At 41.1% G+C, this 23,847-nt stretch overlaps 4 protein-coding genes across 7 annotated transcripts in view; 1 reads left to right on the forward strand and 3 right to left on the reverse strand.

Annotated features, from left to right (window-relative positions):
• Window positions 1-281: 281 nt before the first annotated feature.
• mccc1 (methylcrotonyl-CoA carboxylase subunit) lies at window positions 282-9,275 on the reverse strand. 2 transcript variants are annotated; one of them, XM_084011714.1, is made up of 19 exons: window positions 9,070-9,274; window positions 8,552-8,595; window positions 7,733-7,872; window positions 7,436-7,531; window positions 7,184-7,305; window positions 6,873-7,020; window positions 6,497-6,618; window positions 6,282-6,393; window positions 5,436-5,517; window positions 5,218-5,345; window positions 4,952-5,135; window positions 4,732-4,841; window positions 4,434-4,650; window positions 4,243-4,329; window positions 3,438-3,487; window positions 2,901-3,038; window positions 2,243-2,350; window positions 1,985-2,056; window positions 282-1,879 (listed from the first exon to the last, which is right to left on the reverse strand). In XM_084011714.1, exons 1-19 carry the CDS (start codon window positions 9,123-9,125, stop codon window positions 1,742-1,744), a joined length of 2,154 nt encoding a protein of 717 aa, XP_083867840.1. In that variant the 5' UTR covers window positions 9,126-9,274; the 3' UTR covers window positions 282-1,741. The 2 variants fall into 2 exon arrangements, 1 of the variants encoding a protein (XP_083867840.1); XR_014597303.1 differs by having other exon boundaries at window positions 1,762-1,879; window positions 3,438-3,484; window positions 4,239-4,329; window positions 9,070-9,275.
• Window positions 9,276-9,505: 230 nt separating this feature from the next.
• Window positions 9,506-14,706, reverse strand: lamp3 (lysosomal associated membrane protein 3). Of its 2 annotated transcripts, none has more exons than XM_084011954.1 (7): window positions 14,580-14,706; window positions 12,796-12,900; window positions 12,220-12,302; window positions 11,691-11,816; window positions 10,502-10,574; window positions 10,226-10,396; window positions 9,506-9,982 (listed from the first exon to the last, which is right to left on the reverse strand). In XM_084011954.1, exons 3-7 carry the CDS (start codon window positions 12,292-12,294, stop codon window positions 9,849-9,851), a joined length of 579 nt encoding a protein of 192 aa, XP_083868080.1. In that variant the 5' UTR covers window positions 12,295-12,302; window positions 12,796-12,900; window positions 14,580-14,706; the 3' UTR covers window positions 9,506-9,848. The 2 variants fall into 2 exon arrangements, with proteins under 2 accessions (XP_083868080.1, XP_083868079.1); XM_084011953.1 differs by lacking the exon at window positions 14,580-14,706 and adding an exon at window positions 13,251-13,383.
• kng1 (kininogen 1) lies at window positions 14,540-19,552 on the forward strand. Of its 2 annotated transcripts, none has more exons than XM_084011952.1 (9): window positions 14,540-14,676; window positions 14,757-14,858; window positions 15,327-15,470; window positions 15,864-15,980; window positions 16,195-16,270; window positions 17,626-17,795; window positions 17,883-17,993; window positions 18,132-18,227; window positions 18,784-19,552. In XM_084011952.1, exons 2-9 carry the CDS (start codon window positions 14,793-14,795, stop codon window positions 19,123-19,125), a joined length of 1,122 nt encoding a protein of 373 aa, XP_083868078.1. In that variant the 5' UTR covers window positions 14,540-14,676; window positions 14,757-14,792; the 3' UTR covers window positions 19,126-19,552. The 2 variants fall into 2 exon arrangements, with proteins under 2 accessions (XP_083868078.1, XP_083868077.1); XM_084011951.1 differs by having other exon boundaries at window positions 14,541-14,676; window positions 14,760-14,858.
• A 1,806-nt stretch (window positions 19,553-21,358) lies between these two features.
• The window catches only part of LOC311014946 (phosphatidylinositol 4,5-bisphosphate 3-kinase catalytic subunit alpha isoform-like), a 22,859-nt gene continuing 20,370 nt past the window's right edge, over window positions 21,359-23,847 (reverse strand). The window contains exon 26 of the mRNA XM_084011908.1: window positions 21,359-23,847. This exon is cut by the window's right edge and continues 704 nt beyond it. The gene's annotated coding sequence lies outside the window, so the exon portion shown is untranslated.

Raw genomic sequence — 23,847 nt, forward strand, 5'->3', positions numbered from 1 at the left:
TTTTAATTCTTTGTTCACTATGGAGGAAGTATTCAGGGAAGCCCGGGAGAGTAATTTTAGTGGGTGAAGTATTTCTTTGGAATGATGAATGCTTCCACTCTGAATGTGACATGACTCGGCACAGAGCCACTAATTCTGATTGAAAAGACTTCCTCCAAGTTAAGGCTGGGTGACAAAGGTCATAAGAGGATGACAGTGATGTCGATCAATAAAACATAAGGTGTTCTCTTAAGTGAAGTGTTAAACAGAGAATGAAGAATCACACAGAGCTGTTTGTACTTTAGAAACATTTTTATTACAGTATCTGACCAGTCCAATATATATTTGTTAAATCATCTGTCACACATCTACAAAAAGGTGTAGTTTTAGTCTACAAGGCCTCATATCACACAAGCAGACAGTGATCAACACAAACGGGTCAAGGTCACTTGGACTGATTGCACATACAAACAAACCGTCCATCAGTTTAAAGCCCCGTGTGGCCGACTTTTCATCCTATACAGTTATTGTCAAATCAGAGCCAAATCCGGTCACAAAAGTTTTGAATGATTTGATAATTCTGGAGTGTTTTTCTGCCTTTTAAAGGCCTTCCTCGTCACCGTCTACACTGTTACAACAACACACGGCAGACCTCTGCTTTGTTTATAAGAGCAAACACTCTTTGGAGTCAGTCCGGAAGGACAGATTATGTGGATGTTGAAACACTGGACATCATCAAACCCCAATACCAAATATTTTCTTGCACCAAAACAAGTTTACATTCAGGCTCCTTCCTTTTTAAATCCCTGTCCAGTGAAAGCCACGTAGCTTCAAAGTGTCAATTTTCGATGACTACAAAAAACAGAATTGATTTTGGAAGGTGTAATGATATTTACAAGTAGTCGGACAGTTTTCTAAACTCTTTTTCAATTTTAGAAATTGACACAATTTGAGATACATGGTTCTACCAGGCAGTGACGAAACCTTTTATTGCCTTTTTCCTCCAACAAACCGGTTTTAAAGCATTAGTTTGTGGTATTGTCTCAGTTAATATTTTAAGTTCATGTAAATGCAAAGCTGTTCATCCTCAGTAATCAGTAACTCTTCCTATAACCCACTGTGTTGTTATTATGCAAGTAGTTTTATCTGATTTCACATTTGCTATCCCACCTACTTATTATCTTCTTACAAACAACCATTTCATTTTTTAAATTCTGTGATGAAGAAGAAGAAGACAGCGTGTCCATAGAGAGGACGCTCAGCCATCAATCTCATCAGTAGGGAAGTGCATTAAACTGTACTGAACCATTACCCAACTCTTATACTAACACGACAGAAACAGACGAGACTTGAGGTTCACAGAATCAAACATATAAACACCCAAGAAAGAAAGGCAGGAACAAACAAACAAAAGCTCTACGATCAACACAAATGTGATATTCTGATGTGTAAAAGGCAGCTGTAGATGGGAGATGTACTCACTGGCTGTCACACAAGTCAAACCCAGGATCATGTCAGGTCACTGAAACCGTTTCTGACCTTCCTGTATGCATGCTGGGTCTCTGGGGAGAAAGTATCCGTGGTCTGATCCAGACTCACTCCCAACACATGATTCAAGTCCCGACTGACATTTTTAGAAACACCGACGACGTGATGGACACCAACCCCGCTGACTCCGTTAACGTCCAGCTGCTGCAGTAACTATTCCCAGCTCCTACCTGTCAGTGTGTATTCATGGGTGTGGTTGTGTGTTCGAGTCTGTTCACTGGCTGCTGCCCTCCACCTCCACCACTTCCTCCTCCTCTTCCAGTTCAACCAGTGGAGCATGGCGGTTGGCCTGAGAGCCCTCGGTGAAGAAAACCCTCTTGATCACCCCCGACTTGGGCGCCCGGATCGTATGCTAGACACAGAAACATGTTTTGATTTAGAAACGTGGCCGAGAGGATGTGAACCTATGAGGTAAATGTGAGAATGTGTTGGAGGCAGAGTCAGCAGGATCCCTCACCTCCATCTTCATGGCTATCATGACCATCAGCGGGTCTCCTACAGACACTTTGTCTCCGGCCTTCACCATCACCTAAACATAATACAACAGATTGTTTATAAATAATAAAACATTACTTAATATTCTGACCTCCATGTCCTTCAAATGTCTAGAAAAACATTTACAACAACTAGTTTGTAAACAGATTCCCTTGTGAGGAAAAAAAATGTAATGCACTGCCAATTATAATGTATTTATAGAAATAATAAACAAACTCACCTTCTCAATAGTTCCAGTCATGGGGGCCACAGCTCCAGCCTGGGCCCCAGAGCCGCTCACACCAGCCAGATACTTGGGCACGGGGACAGAGACCTCGGAGCTCCCCTCCTGCAGAGAAACGTGTAGAGATGTCAGAAAGAGAGGGGACGGCTAATCTGAGTCGAGGGTAACGCACTTTAACTCCCCGACATCACAAAAGATGGCGGCGGTTAAATTCAGGAAATGGAGACGAAAGGTGAAGTGTAGCTTTCCTTAAATTGAGTGGGAAAACGAACCTTCAGTGAAAGGATGACTGTTTGTAATTTACTATAATACATGTGGAATTAAAAACGTTTGTTTGGGTTTAGGAAACACGTTCTCACACTTCCCATCCACTAAAAACATAAATAATTAAATGTTTAAATTTCAAGTCAAAAGTAATCTCCGTCTCCAGATTGAAATGTTTACCATTTTGTGATAATAAATATATTTTTAAATTCTATGGACAAAACAATGAATCAACTAATCAAGAAGATAAACAGCAGAATAATCAAATCGGCAGTCAGCCATGAAATAATTACTCCTTGTTTTATTTAACTTATAGATATTTCTGTTCCTTTGAATAAACACAAATCCCATGACAGGTGATGAGAGTAACTTCATGGTGGTGGGATCATACCGTGGAGAAAAGGTGCACCGTGTTGTCCAGAATCACCAGTTTGGGACGTGACTTCATGCCGTTGACAGAACAGTGAAGGAACGATGCTCCACCTTCCAGCTCCACCTCCCCCGTCACATGGTACACCTCCTCGCCAATCTGAAAGTACAAGTGCATTCATGATGAATGTTAAGAGAGCAGACCTAAATTCTTAATTCTTCTTTCGTTCTTGACCTTAGGGACAGTAGTTTGACAAAATAATCTTAACTCAAGATCCACTAAGTTGCTTTTTGCACCGTTTTAACAGTGTAAATCAGTGAGTTTCCTCAGTATTTAACTCACTGATAAAGGCCGTGAGATGTGGTTGAAAGCTCCAGAAAAAGTCAAAGCACTGTTCCTAACGATCAAGTGTTGGAGAATTCATCTGAGTTGTTTGTTTTCATTATAGGGAAAAAATACACAATCATACAACAATGTGGCTACAAACAGTATTTAAAAATAGTGAAAACAACAAATAAAAGACAAATAAAAATAGAAACGGGAGATATTCCAGCTCACCTGCATTCTGTAGCTGCCATCTTTGTTGTACACGACAACCACATCGACTTCTAAAGACACCAAACACAACAAATGACATGTTTTGTGATTGTTAACACGTCTGAGAGGAAGAAGGGAGCAAACAAGAGGAGACTCTGGAGTTATTTCAAGGCTTTCGTTGAACATCATCATCACTTATTATTTTTGCCCTTGCAGTGATATTAATAATAGAAACATTGAATAATGAATATGAGTTCATTAACAAAGTGCCAGAGACCAGATCAGCTCTAATATTAATTATTCAAATAGTCATAAAACAGTCGTGAGTCTTACAGGACACAGTATGTTGAGAACGGTATAGTGTGTTTTAATAAGTAGTGATCTGAGGTCCTGTAAAAATAACCCATGGAATCCATGAACATAATGTATATATTTTATCTATTTATCATGTGTTCATATACAGTATATTACTTGTTTTTTCATTGCACACCTATTGTGCATAGGATGGAGTTGTGGATATAGACAATAAACTATAATAAAAACCACATGCTGCTAAATAAAAAGTACTTCTTCAGATGATTCCCGTCTAACTGAAAGAGACTAATAGGAGTTTCCCATCCTGCCATCACTCTAAATTAGTGCTGAAGTCCATCGAAAGAAATAACGATAAGCTTCGACTAGAGAAGAAGTTAAGTAGAAAAATGCTTCTCTGTAATTAAACTGGGATTTTGATCAAATCCAGTTGGAATTCCACATTTGTCTATTGATCATCCACCTTCCTGTCCAGTAGGGGGCGGTAAAAGCTCAGAATACAGCCGTTACTTACTTTTGTCTCCCAGCTGTAGCGTCATGTTTCTGTTAAACTCAATGTTGCTCCTCCAGCCGCTGCTGGAGCCAAACGGGGAGAAGGGGTCTAAAAATCATAACAGCAAACACACAGACGCACACTGAGTTACTTTTTCAAAATAAATGTGCTACAAACATTTAATCCTAACAAGGAACACGTTATCCTCTCACCAGTTGAGGTCTGTGTGAACTCCTGTGTGCGTTTCCTCTCCTGCAGCACCAGGCCGAGGGCCGCCTGGCACATGGTTTCCCCAGAGGGAGCCCTCGGAGCGGGGAAGAGGTCCGCGTAGTGCTGAGGGATGAAGCTGGTCGTCACGTTTCCAGCCTCAAACTCGGGGTGGCCCGAAAGACTCAGCAAAAAGTCAATGTTAGTGTTCAGTCCCACGATCTGAGGACGGAAACGGTGCAAAGAAAGTTAAAACACAGAAACATTAATTATTTAAGGGTCATTTGACTGTGTGCGTCTTACATTGTACCGTCGTAAGCAGTACCGCAGCTTCTTTAATGCAGCAGATCGGTCTTCTCCCCACACCACAAGCTTGGCGATCATTGGGTCATAATGTGCCGACACCTCGTCTCCTGAAAACAAACACACGGATCATTTATATACTGGCGTTGTCTCATGAGATGGGATGATCATTGTTGTGTATTGTTTCGTCGTGTGATGCATCAAGCCATGGACTTCCTACCTTCCCTGACTCCCGTCTCTATGCGCGTGTGCTCGTCTGGTGAAGGGGTGGACAGATGCAGCAGAGGCCCGGCCCCTGGAAGGAAGTCGTTATTTGGGTCCTCGGCGTAGATCCGAGCCTCAAAAGAGTGTCCTCTTAAAATGATGTCATCCTGGAGGAGAGGCAGGCGTTCCCCTGCTGCCACCTGGAGGAGATTCACACCAAGAGTTATCAGTGTGACTCAAAGAAAACATTTCACTGGCACAAGGTCTGCCTTCCTCTCTCACCCTGAGCTGCCACTCCACCAGGTCAGTTCCAGTGATCATCTCAGAGACGGGATGCTCCACCTGCAGCCTCGTGTTCATCTCCATGAAGTAAAAGTTATGCTGGGCGTCCATTATGAACTCCACTGTACCTACACAGTCAGGAAGACAAAGAAGTCTCATGTTAATGTACTGCGTGTTGTGGGGCTGGTGAGTCTCAGGTGAATGTTTGCGTGTCTCACCTGCTCCTACATAGTCCACAGCCTTCGCTGCTTTAACAGCAGCCTCGCCAAGTTTCCTCCGAACTCCAGCACTAATATCAGGCTGGGGGAAAAATACAGTGAAACCTTCAAAAGTTGACACAGATATATTCAAGTAATCATAACCCTAATATCCTGTTCCATAATATAGATGCACGTGACACGTTCAAGCTGGTAATTGGTTTAACAAAAATGCAACAGTAAATTCTACCAACACAGGTTGACTGTAGTTTGTGTGTAAAGTGTTTTTTATGTCACCATGGTACAGATATTCCCAATGACCTATGAATATGAATATTTCTGCAGCATGCACAACTGGACAGCTGAGACTCAATGAGTGTATTCAATGAGCTCAACTGTATTCATGTTTGATGACGTTAGTCCCCATAGTGGCAATCTCACATAGAGACCATGTTTTTAACTAGACGTCTCTGTATAAAATGACCAGTTGTGACCTCTATGATAATCATAGCCTCCTGAAACTTCAACCACTCTTAGGATTTAAGGACGTAGGGTTTCGGAAGCGCTCGCCATCCAATCACTGAAAAACTAAAGAACTCTCCAAATGGATATTTCTAGTGTGTTCCTCAAGATTTGGTGTTTTAAGGTGGTATTTTGACCATTTTTATCAATGCTCGAGTGGTGAAAAACTGTCCATAATACACTTCCATCATAATGTTGAGCCCTTTTACACTCTAACCTTCCTCTGGAGGAAGAGATTAAGAGTTTTAAAAGTCAGAATTTGAATTAATTCAAACCTATACTGTTGCTTTAGTCTCATTTGTGGGCATTCACAGCTGTTCTTCCTGACCCCCATCATGCACTCACCCCCGGTGCTTCCTCTATGATCTTCTGATGTCTCCTCTGGACGCTGCAGTCTCTCTCAAACAGATAGACAGCGTTACCGTGCATGTCCCCGAACACCTGAACCTCCACATGTCTACAGGAGGCAGACGGACATAAAAGGATGAGTTAAGCTTTAAATAAACATAAGAAGCATGGTAGATCTGGCTAGTTAGCGGTTCTAAATTCATTATTATTACCTGGGATCCTCTACAAACTTCTCAACCAGCATGACATCATCATTGAAGGATTTCCTGGCTTCTCGTCTCGCCGACTCCAACTGCTCCAAGAAGTCTGAGGCTGACCGTGCGATACGCATTCCCTAAACACACACACACACACACACACACACACACACACACACACACACACACACACACACACACACACACACACACACACACACACACACACACACACACACACACACACACACACACACACACACACACACACACACACACACACACACACACACACACACACACACACACACACACACACACACACACACACACCCTATGTTTCCTGAAGTTACTTTGTCAAAATAATATTGTTTTTTCCAGGTTCTCTCACCTTCCCTCCTCCTCCACGGACTGCCTTAATCATCACAGGGAATCCTATCTGGGCGGCCTCTGCTTGCAGCCTCTCATTTGATTGGTCGTCTCCATGGTAGCCACCAATGATTGGCACCCCAGCAGCTGACATGATGTGTTTGGACGTGCTAAAAGGAGACAAAGCAATAACACTAATGTACTTATGTTTTATATATTTTACCACTATCTCCCCTGGGATCAATGATGTTTCAAGCTATTATTAAATGTTATTAAATCTAATTAGTGAGAAATTAACATAGGATATAAATGTAATTGTTATGTGTGTGTTACCTTTTAATGCCCATGTCTCGGATGGCAGAGGAAGGAGGCCCGATGAAGATGATGCCTTCCTGTTTGCACGCCTCTGCAAACTCTGTGTTTTCTGAGAGGAAGCCATATCCAGGATGGACCGCCTGGACACACAACCACGGCCTTTAAAAAACCTCAACTTCCCAATCTTCTATTCCTTTTCAAGTAGCACCTTAAAGCAAGACTATAAGGAAAGTGACACTTCTCTTCCCAGAACTGTAGAGGACTACTCACATGTGATCCTGACGTCTTGGCCACTTCCAGAACTTTCTCCATAGAGAGGTAACTCTGCTGGGAGGGTGCAGGGCCGATGTGGTAGGCTTCATCTGCCTACGAAAGAAAAAAAGCTAAATAAGACTATTTCCAAATGAACACAACAAATGCAATTTGTTTAAAAAAACACCACTTTAACAACACGCTCATTCCTCATTATGCTTTTAAAGCAAAACACAGAAAGGAAAGACTCAGAAGTAGAGGATTACAATTACTAAGACACAGCTCTGAGCTAGACAGAGCTATCCAGGATCTCACCATGGCCACATGCATGGAGTGTCTGTCTGCATCGCTGTACACAGCCACAGAGCGGATGCCCATCTTCTTGGCCGTACGCATCACACGACACGCAATCTCTCCTCGATTGGCAATCAGCACCTTCTCTATCCTTCCCACCCCTAAAGAAGACACAGCAGACACTTAGGTGTTCATCTCAAAATAGCAAAACATTCCTAAAATGATCAGTCATCATTTCACGAATAAAAGCGAAAGTGCCCATAATAATAAGAGCTTGCAACCATAATTGTCCTGAGGTCTGTAAGTTATACTTGTTTATGCAACACAAACATGAACAAACACACTGATCAAAGCACAGACAATGGTTTGGGATCCACAGTGTGTAGCTGTTAGATAATATTTATAGAGTTAAAGAATGTATTAGTCAGATAATGGATCAGCATGAATATCTTAACAATATTCATGCAAAAATCTAAAAAAAATTTAGAAACTTTTCAAAAGTAAGGGCTTTGTTTTGCTCCATGTTAATCACTTAAAGCGAACAGTGAATATCTATCTATCCATCTATCTATCTTTTGGCTTTAGACTGTTGGTGGGATAAAACAAGCAGTATGGATATTTCATGTTCCCTTTCTGACGTTTCATAGACTAAACAGTTATTGGATCAATCAAAAGACAATCAATTAATGGTGTGGTAATTAAATAATAGCTCCTGTGTTTTACTTTGACCACATCACCATCACACTTGATAACATGTCACCCAACACAGCCGTCACTCAAGTCGACCTCTACTCTGTTTTAAGTGCTTATGATATTGCAAGCAGCGTTTCCTTCACTCACCTCCTGAAACGAGCCGTACGCCTCTTTTGGTCCATGACAGTTTTCTGAGGAGGGGAGGACAACGTCAGTGTCTTTCACATCTCTACGTGGCTGCGAGGGGATGCCATGGTGCTATATAGCACCTATAATAGCACCATAAGCCAGCCTAAATAACTGATCTGACACCCAGTGAAGGCTAACGGCAACATTAGCCACGCTAGCCGACAGTTTGCTACCTCTATTTAACCTTGCTCAGACCTTATCTGATTCACTAAGCTGGCAAAATGGTAAATGACATTTTATCAACACGTTGGTGTCGGGGGGATAGATGACGTAATAGTGTTACTATCCAGCGATGATGAGCATCTACTTATATATATTGTGATGTGTGGCAATGATAGCTGCTCAGGTAGCGACAACGCAGAAGTTAGCTCAGACGTGAAGTAGCACAAACATTAGCTGTTAACGTTCAAAGTAAGTCGGTTGATGGGAGACAAAGTCAGACAAATAACAACCGGGTAACGCTTTGGTTTACTCACTGTGTAAATATCCTCGGACCATGCAGAGTTGGGAAACTCAGAATGACTGCAGCCATGGCTACCAGCTGCTGAGGCTAGCTGCTAGCTAGCTAACTCACTAGCTAAATGACAGACCAACCGAGGAGGAAAAAGCGAAGTGGTAATTTAGTTAACAGCTCGTACACCGTTTATATTTCTATTTTCACTGCAGCATACCACTCAACTCAAACCAGACAGAAGTAATTGGGGCATTGCAATGTTAAACTCGCGCTAATAAAGACTGCCAATCACTTATATCTGTATTAGTATTTATGACCTTCCCAAGGACTCGTAGTATCCAGCAGCCAATAAGAAAAGGGGGTATGGAGGTGGAGGAAGCTGCAGGCGGCTGCAATTACCACAAGCCGCCAGCAGAGTGCAGCGTTTACATTTAAAAGAAAATCAAACTCAATAATAAAAATAAAACACATTTTATTTTACTTTTAAGGAAGAATTGCCTTACAGTCTATATAGGTCACACTTTAATATGTTTGTGTGACGCATTACCTTAACAGTTAAAAACAAAATATATTTTATTAAAAAAAGGTATTTTTGCTCACTAACTAACAAATAAAGGGTAATGAAGCTTCAAAACATAATCTGTGGGGTACACTACCATTTAGGTTTTAAGGTGTTTAAGAGTCAAAGCATGATAAATCACATTTTACAACAGTCTGATTCATTTATATTGCAAGTGTAATTAATTGAGAATGAAATATGCTTTCAGATGGAGTAAATCTCCCTCCAGTTTCACAACAAGCTTAGAGCCTGTCGTATCCTCGGCGGTCTTTGATGAGCAGGAGGGTCAACGCAGCAATCAGAAGGAGACCCACCACTGTGGCACCGACAACGATGGTGAAAACACGCTTGTTATAGTCGGCCCAACACTCCACTTCTGAAACACACGATGCAGAAGGAGAGCAAAATCAGGAAGAAGGAGGAGAATTATTTAAGACAAACAAGGACTTGACTTATTTAACCAGAAACATGAACAATCTCTGATTTGATTAATAATAAAACTAGACTTTCAGCAGCTATTATTCTAGATCTAGATGCATCTATTTAGATCTCATTTAAATTTGTGGAGCAGACTAAATGTGTCCCTGCATCACTGAACCCAAATGATCAGCTCAGTCACCTTCTCCGTACTGTCCTTTGGGCAGGGTGAAGGCCTGAATCTGCAGATGAACCAGCTTGATACTCAGCTCCGACGACATCGAGAGCAGCTTCTCAGATTTGCATTTGAAGCTCTGTCCGTTAGCTGCTGCGAACAGCTTGTCATGGTCCAACAAACCCGAGTAAGTCTTATCTGGGAGGAAGAGGATGCGAGACAGGGACAGTTACATCCTCTGTGTTTGCAGGTCGTTGTTCCACATCACATGATACCTGTTTTCCTCTCTCGTTGTGATCTTACTGGCACATCCTTGGCAGACAGGCAGAGGAGACACGTGAGCAGTCAGCTTGTCGACGTAGAAAATGTTCTTTTCCTGAAGACAAAATTAGAAGCGATTGAAGCTCATCCAGACATTTGTAACAGATACACACATTTCTTACTAAGTATAATCATTTCATCATTTGTTGTAAACGTTTTGATCTCGCTGTGAAGCCTGAAGACACCCTGATGATGATGGACTGTGTTGCTTTTACATCCAGCTTTGATTCCTGAACAGTTTGTGTGTAACGACCTTTCAAAATTAGAATAGGTGTTAATAAAAAAATACAGACGGTTTTAAACTCGGGGGCACAAACATGAACTGATATTTTGCATTGCAGGAGTATCGATAGACCAGTAACAATGAGGCCTTTACAGCGTAGTTGTTACCAGTAATAAAACTGCATACAGTGGAGGAAGAAGTATTTACATCTTTTACTTGGATAAAAGCACTAATGCCACAATACTCCACTACAAGTAAATGCCCTGCATACAAACCCTTGAAAATATGAATGTATTAATCAGCAAGATTCACTTAAATGATCAAAAATAGTAAAATCCAGAAATGTAGCCTCTGCCAGTGTTTTGCTATTGTGTAGATCCTGTTTTATGATATATTATGTTTAATATCACTGTGGTAGTCCACTGCTGTAGATGTTTAAAGTTGTGCTGATTATAACTCCAGATGTGCATCATATTCTATAAGATCATTTTATAACATAACTTTATAATTGTCTTGTGAGGGCCATCTTTTTAAAAGTCAACTTTTCATGAGCTCAGAAAACAGCCCTGCTTTCAGCATTTTCTAGCTGATCCAAGATGTTTTAATATAGTTAATAATCAAAATAAGTAGGAGCATTTCTTCAAGCCAAAGAGGAATACTTCATCATTCAGACTATGAGGGTAAAACAAATTCATTCAAAATCTCCAAATTTGAAAATATAGATTTTTTTTCTGGATTTGAGAAGGGTAAGTAAGTAAAGCTGTAAGACAGAAGCAGTGGAGTAAAAGGTTTAATATTTGCCTCTGAGATGTAGAGGAGTATAAAGTTGCATAAAATGAAAACACTCAAAGTACAAGTACCTCAAATGCTGTACATAAGTACTTGAGTAAAAGTGTAGGACTGGGTGAACATGCACAGGGAGGGTGTGTGAAGTGTGTTGTCAAATACCTTTCTGAAGGTGAACTGTAGACTGGCAGCATTGTGTGGCAGCGTGAGACAGAGAACAGCTGATTCGTTGCCACAGTAACCACTGGTCCTGACCCTGGAGGGGTCCAGGTTCAAATACCAAGACTTCTGGATGCACACAGGGGAGAAATATGACTTTACATCACGAGTATCACAAGTGTCTCTTTTACATTAACGTTTAGGTCATTTAGCAGACGCTTTTGTCCAAAGCGACTTACAATAAGTACATTTGTCAAAAGAAGGAAACAAAGAAACCACAACATATCATTGCCGATGAAGTAAGAGCTAAAAATAGAACAAGTGTTAGATCCTCATCTGAGTAATACTATGTTGTTTAATGTTTGCCAAAATGTGACTGTATTAACACTCATCACTTATACAGGAGACATATGAGAGGATGGATTTACATGTAAATATGTATCAATGCAGCCAGCACACACACACACACACACACACACACACACACACACACACACACACACACACAGCTAAGCCAGTCACAGCCACTAACCTTCTTTTCGAAGACAATGTACTCTGCTGCCATGGTGGCTTTGATGCAGAGTTGCCCGGTAATGGTTTTCAGCATGTAGGTCCCTGCACACACACACACACACACACACACACACACACACACACACACACACACACACACACACACACACACACACACACACACACACACACACACACACACACACACACACAAACACAAACACACACACACGTCTATAACTTCCAAATATGTTCCTTCGTCTGACCCTTCTCTCTCAAAATGCAGGTAAACTAACTGTGTTGACAATAATGAATGTATATTCTTGGGAATACCAGCAGCTTTATGTCCTCGTGATGTGGGATTGTTAGTGTATGTCAAATATTTATAGCGTGCTACTGAGATGTTTTATTTCTCTAACTGTGTAAATCTTGTTTTTACTTGTATTATGAATTAATTTTGTATTTAATAAATCCTATAGACATATTGTTGTCATGTTATTGATGCCATCCCCTTTGTGTTTCCTTCTATGATAGATTATATGAGGTCTGGTGCATTTGTTGTTTGTAATAAAGCTGGTGTTGTGTTGGCGTGTACCTATTGGAGGAGCGGCTTCGGAGGGCTGCAGCGCCGGCTGGTACGTCGGGGCTTCAAAGGGCAGCACAGAGTCAAACCAGCCATCATTTCTCTGGAGGTGGACACCTGGTGGAGGAAAGACAATACATCTTGACTGTTATTGCATCAGCAGTGGCTTTAAAGATGTATTTATATACATTTTTCACTTTTTGACTAATTTCCTTCTTTAAGCTCCATTTCCAAGATATTTAGGCATAATTATAGGATGTAGTGGCATCGGTGATAAACACATAGAAAATGATCACCGTGATATACAATCTGTTTCTTTAAACCATCAGTTGGGTGGTGAAGACATAACGAAACCTTCACAATTCATCCGTCAAAGTCTCCCATAAACAGTGAACTGAGACAGAGAACACAAGACAGTAAAGTCCACTTTCAGAGATGAAATGAGATTTGAATGTTACCAAACTTACCTGGAATAACAGCAGTCAGGAAGAAAAGACACCGTAGCATCATATTCAGTGAAGAGAAGAATAGAAGGGAGTAGAATAATGCTACGGTAATAGATCACGCGTGTGGTGCAAGTGCTGCAGCTGTGGTTTGACTTGTAAATGTGAAACCGTTGAACACTTTAACAGCTAAATGAGCCGCGCAGAGGAAGTGAAGTCTCACAGAAGGTGGGCAGGGAGACCACTGAACAGACACCTCTGATGGTAACTGTGCGTCAGTCAAACAGACTGACTATGAGCAGAGACTACCCCATACATGAGTCTAACTTCATGTGCTGAATGACTGATCAAACAAAGAGAGCAAAATCAGAGTGCTTTCCTTTGCTTAGAGCACCAAGTGGACGACGTTCATCATCACCCTCAAACCAACTGTTGGCTTCATATGTAACAGACAAACAGGTCAAACAGTGGCCATGTTGGAACGGGAACTTGTGGCCTGCAGGCTTCTACTCGTGTGGTGCCTGATAGCTCAGTATTTCTTTAGTGACCACAAGAGGGCAGAATCCTGTTCCTACAAATCTGCTCACCTCTTGATTTTTACACAATCACATCTTTTTCTTTACATTGTCACAAAGGTAAAGCCTGATTTGTATCAATAACTAGCTGTATCGTGATTCTAACGTGGCTTTTTAAGTGTTAGGGAGTCAACGACAAGCCAGGGACACGTGAAAGATTTTGGCACCTCGTCATCAGCTCGGCAGGTAGAGTCGACCTCATTGCACCTGATGAACTTTGCTGTAATCCTTTATAGTAAGCACACGCAGACAGAGCAAACACAATGTCTGCATTATAAGTCTTTATGGAGCGAAACATATTTGACCTTATTACATAGAGGAGCAGTGGGGAAATCAGAGTGGGATAGGCTAAAGGTCGACGGGGACAAAGTACCAGTTAAAACACACAAAACACGCAGCGAGCAAACACACAGTGGGCCCCCGAACACGTCCGGTTGGGTTGTTGTTGTTTTGTTGCAACCATACGCTACTTTTGCGTGGTTTAATTTGTGAGCACATGAGCGGAGGTAGGAGAATGTTTGCTCCTTCAAAGTCACCGATATATGAAGTCAGTACATCTCCTGACATGGACTTCTCTCTTTTTGTTACTGTGTATTGATCCAACATGTAGGAGGGCAAACAAAAGAGCAAACATTTACTCTCCTTTTACCGACAGTAGCATGAATGTGTGTGTGTGTGTGTGTGTGTGTGTGTGTGTGTGTGTGTGTGTGTGTGTGTGTGTGTGTGTGTGTCCTCTGTGCCCTCCTGTCCTCTCTGTGTCTGTTAGTCATCATCTTACTTTAGGATTCCCGTCCACAGTTTCACAAGAACTCCACTCAGTCGTCCGTCCCCGTGCAGAGAGGAGAGAGGACAGCAGGCCTCCAGCTTCAGAACCGGTCAGTACTGCAGCACCATCATAGATAAACTGTGGCTGAAAGGGTTCATCAGCAACATTTGACATTTATTTGCCCCGAAGCAGAGCGAGAGTCAAACCATCCACCAGGACCAGACAATGAGGAGCAGAGTGGGGCTGTGTGTGCTCGGCCTGCTGTGCCTCCACAGCTCAGTCTTTGTGCAGGTAAGCAGAAAGTGTTGGGAATCAGAACTTCTCACTGGTGTCTGGTGTTAAGACCCCCGACTACTTTGGGAGAACAAATGCATTATTGATAACTAACAGAATAACCAGAAAATGTAGTAAAAATATCTAGACTAAAAGTAATACAGTATGGTCATTGTCATTTTGATGCATCATGGAAGCACCTTTTACTTATAATCACTAATAAATCATATTCCATATGAGGATGACATGTTTTATATGTAAAATGTAATCTGTAAAGGAACTTTAGCTGTATAGATACATGTTGTGGAGTAAAAAATTCAATATTTTCTTTTGAAATGTAGCAGAGTAGAAGTAGCAGCGGATGGAAATACTCAGGAAGTGTATAAATAGTACTCGTTTACTTGATTAAATACCCTTGTTTCCTCAGTCATACGTCTTTTTTTTTGCAACAGAAATGCATTTTCCTCTGTTTGTGCTCCTTGGTAGGCGTTGGATGTCCAGCCCGGTGTCCTGATCTTCTGTGACGACCCGTCTGTGCAGAAGGCCGTCGACAGCGCTTTGAACAAGTTCAACGAGGGGACGAGCAGCGTACACAAGCTGGCCCTCTATCAGATACTAACGGCCAGTAAGGTACACTGTTGCATAAATGAGGCTTTCTGCTTTTCTCTCATATATTTTGACTACAGACAAGACACATTAATCCTGCAAACTGATAATCTAAACAAAGAGCAAAGAGGTGTTAAGAGCTGTAGGTTTTTTGGTTACTCTGACACTGTTGCATTGTTGTCCTACACATGGGGAAAATCATATCCGAGTACATAGAAGTTCTTCTATTCACTGACACTGTGAGGAAGTTACTTAATAATAATAATAATAATAATAATAATAATAATAATAATAATAATAATAATAATAATAATAACACTAATAAGGACATTTAGGAATATGTGTTTGGGCACTTTAACCTCTGGTACACACTGATTGTGTGTGTGTGTGTGTGTGTGTGTGTGTGTGTCCGTGCAGTCAGAGAATGGCTCAGACTCGGTGTACTCGCTGCAGTTCACCAGCAGGAGGAGTGACTGTCCAACTGGGAGCAACAAACCCTGGACAGAGTGCAACTATCTGCATTATGATAACCAGGTAGCGTAACAACCATGAGATGAAATACAGCTGCAGATGTTCATGTTGTTGGTCAAGGTGACACACAATCTCTCCAACACTGTCCTCCGTTCATCCCCGAGGAGAATAATAATAATAATCTCTATAATAAATACTGAAGATTTCCTCAAAGAGGGGAATGTATTGCTTAAAGTTCATGTAAAGCCTCACATCATCCATCCTGCTGTTCCTCCAGAAACCACTTTCATGCAACGCCACGGTCTACATGACAGAGACTGAGGCAGACACTAAACAGGTGGATTGCCAGCTAGGTGAGTGAAACCAAACCCAGCTTGACTGTCTTTTAGCAGCAACGACACAACTCGGACCAAAACCACCAGAATTAGCTTTCATTCATGCAAATGCATTTTAATTTGCCTTCTTGGCCAGAGAAACCTATAAATAGTGTCTGAATGCAAGATAAAGCCTCTTGCTTTACTTGTGATTACTGCAGTGTGAAATAATCTGTCACTTAAAGGACAAGTGATTTGTCTGAAACCGAATTAAAAATGAGGAGTCTTTTAAAAATGCTCTCAATAAGCAAGATTATTTTGAGTTAATTGTCAAATTGGTACCTTATGTAAGACATTGCATGTTTTTTTTTATTACTTCTCCTGTCGTGTGATGCCTCCCCTGGGGGATTTGGCCCTTCAAGTCTTGTGTAATGTATCAACACGATGTTCAGATACGGAGAGCGCAATATGAACTTATCCCACCATAAAAGGCAGAAAGAGTCTAGACTTTAATCTGTTTGTCTAACCAGCCCACTCTCAGCCTACAGCAAATAGTGTCTATGTGTTTTCTATCCAGCTTCCAAAATGTTTTCCAACTTTTTAAGGACTCAGCTTGGAAAAATCATTAGTGTATTAAAGGAGTTTGGTGTCTGCTTCTGTGTTGGCCTGTTTGGCCGGTTTGAAACACGGTTTTAAAATAGGATCATCAATTTCTTTGTATATTTTAGATCAAAATCCAATATATTTTTGTCTTCCTGTAAAACAAAATATGACGTGTGCCCTTACATCAGCTAGTACCAACCAATATCATCATGACATCCATCAAGCAACCTGCAACTTTTAGCGGCACAGAGCGGAAGAAGGTCATCATTTAATCGTTTTTACGATCAAATCAAATTCCTCCAAAGTTCTGTCCACCTGTCCTGCTTCACTTCAGATAGACACTTTTCATTATCATAAACTAGATAATATACATTTTAAACTGAGGTATGGGGTCATTAGAGGTCATCATACTCTGAAAAACAATAGATTAGATCTTTAAATGTGTCTTCGGCTCACAGGACATACAGTAGGAAATGACAAACTGCACCACAAACAAAGAGAGTCAGTCAGACAGTTAGTTGAAAGCAGACACAGCCCTTCTTGATTTTGCGTGACACAGGAAGTCCTGCCTTCAGCTTTAGTATTATGGATTACTTTAAGACACTTCTTCCAAAAAGCTTCGGTTAGCTCAGAACTCTGCTGTGTTTTGTGTGCCTGAGTCGCCATGAAAGATGTGGTGCCATTTGGCTAATAGGTGTCCAATGTTACAACCAAACGTTTGCCTACAGTGAATGTCCTGCTGTCTCCTCATGCTTTATTTTTCCCTCTTTACCTCAATTATTCCTCTCCAGATGATTACATCATTCCATTAAGAGCTCCCTGTTTGGGCTGCCCCGAGAATATCGATGAGAACTCAGAGGACCTCAGGGTTCCCGTTTTATTCTCCCTCAACGCGTATAACTCCAAGTCAGACTCTACGCACCTGTTCACCCTGCACACCGTCGACCACGCCACCAGACAGGTAGAGGCCGAGCCACGTGAAGAGGAAGAAATTCTAGGAAGAATGTCAACTGTTTCTTTTCTGACTGGTCTGCACGTATCCGTGTAGGTGATCGCAGGTTTCAGGTATAAGGTGAGGTTTGATATGACGAAGACCGTCTGCGCCAAGGCCGAACACAAAGAGCTCAGCGAACTGTGTGTCCCCGATAATGAGAATGCGGTAAACATGGACACAAAACACATAGGACATACAAATATTAGAGGTTATGAGATTATTTGACCTGCTGTGTGTGTGTGTGTGTGTGTGTGTGTGTGTGTGTGTGTGTGTGTGTGTGTGTGTGTGTGTGTGCGTGTGCAGGAGTTCGTCAACTGTAACTCGACAGTGGATGTGGCACCGTGGAGATTTGAGGGTCCAGACGGCCACGTGGAGTGTGAACCAGGGGCACTGCCGATGGTGAGACCTGCTTTTCACAAGATAGACCATTTTACCTCCTTTAGAAATCCAATAAAGAGCAGGATGGAAACTAATGTTGATCATCAACTCTGATGTGTTGAGAAGTGATATATTATTTATATTATTATTTATTATTTATTTAGAATTTCTAATTTAAGTATCCAACACACTTTAGAATTAATTTACTGTAGAGTCATGTTTCTGTTCTTTTCATTTTCAAGATTTTTTTATTTTCCATGTTTTGGTCTTCACTAACTCCAGAGAAAAATATTTGAAGTGGACTTTACAAGCTAGTTGTTAACTTTTGGGCGAAGTGAATGAGTGAATTTGAAAGGCTTTAATCTGCCAGAATGCTGTATTTGTAGACATTAAAGTCTGTTTATGTTCCAAGCAAAAGACAAAACAGGTTAATACTATTTTAGCTGTTAACCAAAAATAGATAAATATAACATCACAATAAAAAATGGGTCATTACAACAATTTATTTTTCTGCTAATCCTAAGAGATTGGCTATTTGCTGTTGATGTAAAATGTCTTACTGTATTCTTTTCTCCAGATGTTCAACAGGCGCCGTCCTGCTGGCTGGTCCCCACTCAGAAACTTTCTGTTCCAGGTTCGCTCCGCCACTCCATCGCCATCTCCATCTGAACCTCCATCTCTACCCCCAACCGCCGCCACCAAAGATGCCAAAGATGAATCTTCTGAGGAGGACAGCACAGCCTCCAACCCATCCGTCTCCCCCGATGAAGCCGTGAATGACAACCCCTTCCACTGCCCATCCGAGCCCTGGAAACCTTTCAATCCGGACCAGTCTGCTCCTACGAAGGCGACCACGGAGGAGGCCACCCCAGAGCCCTCAGCCGGGGGGGGCTTCAGTGATACAGACTTGCTGGGATAAATTTATCCTCAAGGGAAACCCATTTACATCCAAAATGATCTCACTTGTCACTCTCTCAAATACAGGTTTCTTTTTTTGGTTATTTTGTAGACATCTATAAGGTTGAGTTTGTGAGGACATCTTCCAGGGTGTTATATAGATTTACCAGTCGAAAGGTTAAGTTAATAAAATAATCAGTCTGGTTTGGCCCTGTAACTCCTCAGAAAGCACTGGAAAAAAGGACTGAAATGACGGCAGAGACGGTCATATTAATTACTAGTTAAGTGTGGAAAACCGATGTCAGTTTCCTTTGAGTAAATCAACGTAATGAGTGATGAAGTGCCGTCCGTGATGGTTCATTAGAGATGTTAGAAAATGGGGGGAAAAGTTGTGTTGGAATTCGGTCTGTTCTCAAAGGAAACACTTGCAATAAAATCAAATAAAAGTTTGTTCTGGTTTTATGTGTGAAGAGAAATGCAATCATCAATAATGCTTTTATTTTCTGTGATCATTATTATCTTTCTAAACAAGGAATAAATGGAAAATGTGATTCAGTCCTTCATATTCCCCCCAAATCCGTTTTTCAATATAGATTTTGTAAAGGGGCCAGCTGTACAGTCAAACAGCAAGAGCACGAGAACAAACACAGCTCGGTGAATGTTTAACAAATTTATTTGTACATCTTCACAGAACACTCAGATGACCAGCCAGTCAGCGAGGGAACACGTGTTTACTCTGTAACCGGGGAGCCAAAATGAGATACATTATACAGAAAAGAAAAGAAAAAGGTGACGACGATGAAACTGTTCCTACACGGAGCAAACTTAAGGCATTCATTTATTAACATCTGTATGGCTGCTTAGCAGACTTCATAAAAAACCAACCAACAAACGATCTTTACCCAAACTCATGCAGGTAGGCTGTGACAGTTACATTCATTCATAGTATAGGTTAGGGTTCTGACAGCATGGTGGAAATATATTAGCAACACCCTACAAAGTAGTTCAGCACTGCAAACAGAAAAGAACATGACGCCACCGACCTTAGTCAATATTTCTCTTTAGAGTAAGAATTTGATCACACTTCGAAAATGCCTCCATTATGACCAGAAATAATAATCTGTAATAATAATGCTGGACATTCATTCAAAGGCTTTCTAACAACACAATCCGAGTAAAAACAAACAGCAGTAACTGTGGGTTTGAGTGACTTATTCACTAAACATCAGGGCCCATATTGATACAGGTGGTGGACACAATAACGTGAACACCTGTCCATCAGGCCAACAAACAGGAAAAGTAACAGAAACACCTTCAAAAAACAGAACAATATAGGCTTCACAAAAGTAGTTCCACTGCACGGATATTGCATTTAGCTGCATTATATTTTTCTGGGTGTTCATGTTATTATGTCCACTGTTCGTGTCGTAGTGACAGCTCAGGTCATATGATTGCATTTGAACGGGCAAATTCTGTTTCACAGAAAATCCATCAGTATTTTGCTGCACGCAAACAGGGCTTAAATGAGATCAATCATTTCCAACTTCACCTTGTTTAATATATTAGCACGTTCAATAAGGGCCTGTGTTTTTTATTGTGAGATGATCACAACACAGCAGAAAAACTAGTGCAACAATCATCATTCCTGCACCAACTCGGTGCCAACGCTGAGGAGCAGGAGAACTTTCACACAAACATGCTCTGAGGAGAGAACTATCATTTAGCTACTGGATGTAATTCCTATGATTCTGAGGTTGAGGATGAACATCTAAGACTACTAAATCTTATTAAACCCTGTAAAACACTTCACCATAGTTCTCATGATCTTAGAAATTTGGACTCAAGCACAACCATCATTAGTTGAAGGAGTTCTGAAATGAAGGACTGTGGCATTAATAACATTCACTGCCCGTATACAATGCTTCAACCTTCGGTGCTTATGTACAGTACGACACACACGCGGGCACACAATCGGTACTAAATAGTTACTGCACTGCCCCCAACTTTAAACCAACAAAGTACATCTGTGGTTCGGATTTGTGACGTTTCAAGTAAAACATTTACATTATGCATGAACAAAAGTTCCCCCCTCGTTTACGTTGATTCCCAAACAAAACAGAAACATTTTTTTCTTTCCCCCTCTCTGGCACAAGCCAGCCAGCGACGAGAAAAAGGCTTATAAAACATTGAGAGACGTCATTACTTCAACAGTTCAGTGTCATCACACGGGGACACACACATACATACGGTGTGGGTTTTTCATTGGAGCCTGCCAATGAAGCTCTGCATCCTGTACAGAAAGACGATGCTCACAGACACACAACCCACCATAGAAAAAGAGGTTTAAATGTAACTTTACACACATATTAATGCTGCTTCAAAAGGTAGATCATACATACTGTTATGCTGTTAGAGAAACATGCATACTAGGCTAACTTCTTACAGAGTCCTTTTGGCCAAAAAGGCATTGAGAATGACAACAACTAGTATTTTTAAGTGCATAGCCCAACCTTTTTCTTTTTTAAGTCTGTACTGATATTCCTCAATGATGTGATTACAGCATTAGCTCCCACAGGCCTCGCTGATGTCTGATTTGGCACATTAGAAAAAACAAAACGAAGAGATGAGCTCTCTGCTGATAATCTGTAGGCATCTTACTTTAGGAAAACAATGACTAAACAAGACAAAATATGATATAAAAAAAAAGACGAGTGCACATAAGGTCCATGTTAGCTATTAAATACATTCTAGCAGTTAATGCTGCAATATGACATCACACACACATGTGCCACATCAGAACAGACCACCGCTTTGGCTTTTCAATACAATCAACAGTTGAGCTGGCAAAGTGCTGACTTTCTTTTCCGCTGGCAGACTGAGTTTCAAACCGTCTGTTAGTAAAGGTAATCATTTCGCTGTGAGCTCATCCAAATGTCTCGGTACATTGCGACGGCGTTTGGGGCTCGTGATGCAGCTCTGAGGCACGTTTTTTTGTTTTTTTGTTGTGTAATACATTCTCTCCTCAGCAAAGCACACACCGTACAAGAAGATTTGAATTCAGTCGACAGAGATGTTAAGTCAACTGTCCCACAAGGGTTTCAGTTTATCATGATAAACACATTTCATAACATTTGTTTTTGAGAAATTTACCATCAATGTGACGAGTGTCTGCTTTAAAGACACAATGAAACAGAAATGCATTCACAATCACCCCGTGATTGTTCCTTTACATGGTTATACGCCAAATGTTTTAAAAAATTTATTTTTCCAACATCCTTCTCTTTTTGTAAAATATTAATCTATTTTCTCACCTTAAACTCATATAGGCGTTTTAATCGGATGATTACGAAGATTAGCAATAAACCCACACTTGACCAGTAGTGTTAGCAACGTAGCTAGCAAAGAGATAGCTAAGTGATGGGTGAGACCAACAGTCCTCGGCTTTTTTGAGTGATCCAATGAAATTTGAAAGATTTGTTGGAATCACTCTCATGACTCAATGTCGCCAACATGCAGCATTTCACCCGATGGACTCAAGATGCTGTGACTACCATTTCACTGTGACTTTAAAAAGCTGAAAAAGATCCATGCTCAAATCTTTCTTTTGGGGAAAAATCTGAAATATATGCTTCAGCAACAAGAGCATTTCTTTACCAGTGCATTGTAACAGAGAGCATGGTTATGGTTATGGGCTCGATGAACACATCTGGTGTGTTTATATCCACCAAACACGTTAGAATGCACTTTGTCCATGAGTCGACGTTTTAAACATATTATTCTCACACTAATGGGAGACATGCTGAAGACCATCAGCCTTGCATGGTTGGAAATAAAACAATGATACACAATGAAGGCCAAATCTAGCTTTTCATGTTAATAGTGCTGCCATGGTTCGCTTACTACATCCTGTTTAGGCAGAGTTGTAGGGCTTAGCGGTGTGCGGGCTTGTGGAGTGTTGTGCTGCGATGCCAAGGCATTTTATCAACAGGAAGACGTGACATTCCCCCTGGGTTCTGCTTGCTAATAAAACAGACAGCCTGAGGCTTAAAATAGGTCCCATTATTCATAAAATGTGAGACTGGCACTTTCATTCTTACCAATTTGCATCCCAAAACTATTTTTTTACAGATTCCAAGCAGGGCTGCAAACTAGCCACAATAACACACATTAGGGTGCTACCAATGAAGCCAGATAAGATGTTGAACGTTAAAGTGATGGAGGTAAAAAAAAAAAAAAAAAAAGGCATCAGCAGTCTTAATTTACGAATATATGAGAAAAACTGCTGCACAACTGGTAGTCGGAAGGAAGCAGGTAAACACAAGTACAAAAAAACTCCAGGTATATTCACACAAACAACAGTTGTGGACAGTCTTGACTATGCAGAAACTGAAAGAAACCTAATACATAAATAATTTCAAAAAGTCATTATAAATCTGTATATTATCTCAAAGTTTTTGGAGAGGCATCATCCCCCTGAAGTCTATGCGAGAGTCTAAAGCTGCACCACCAACAAAATGTTCCCAAGGGTGGCGTGCTTTTTCCACGGAGGCTGTGGGAGATTGTAGAGGTGTGCAAAACAACCCTGACACACTTCTGCAGTTTTTGAGCGTTGAAATTTCCTCACAAAAGGTGGCGATGCGATTTTGTGACATCAAATCAGCTCAGGAGGGCAACTTCACCACAAATATGGTGGAAGACTGTGCAGTGGTAGTCATCTTAGAAGCCCCCGTACTCCAGTAATCCT

Source organism: Eutrigla gurnardus, assembly GCF_963514095.1.
Source record: "Eutrigla gurnardus genome assembly, chromosome: 6".
Taxonomy (NCBI): domain Eukaryota; kingdom Metazoa; phylum Chordata; class Actinopteri; order Perciformes; family Triglidae; genus Eutrigla; species Eutrigla gurnardus.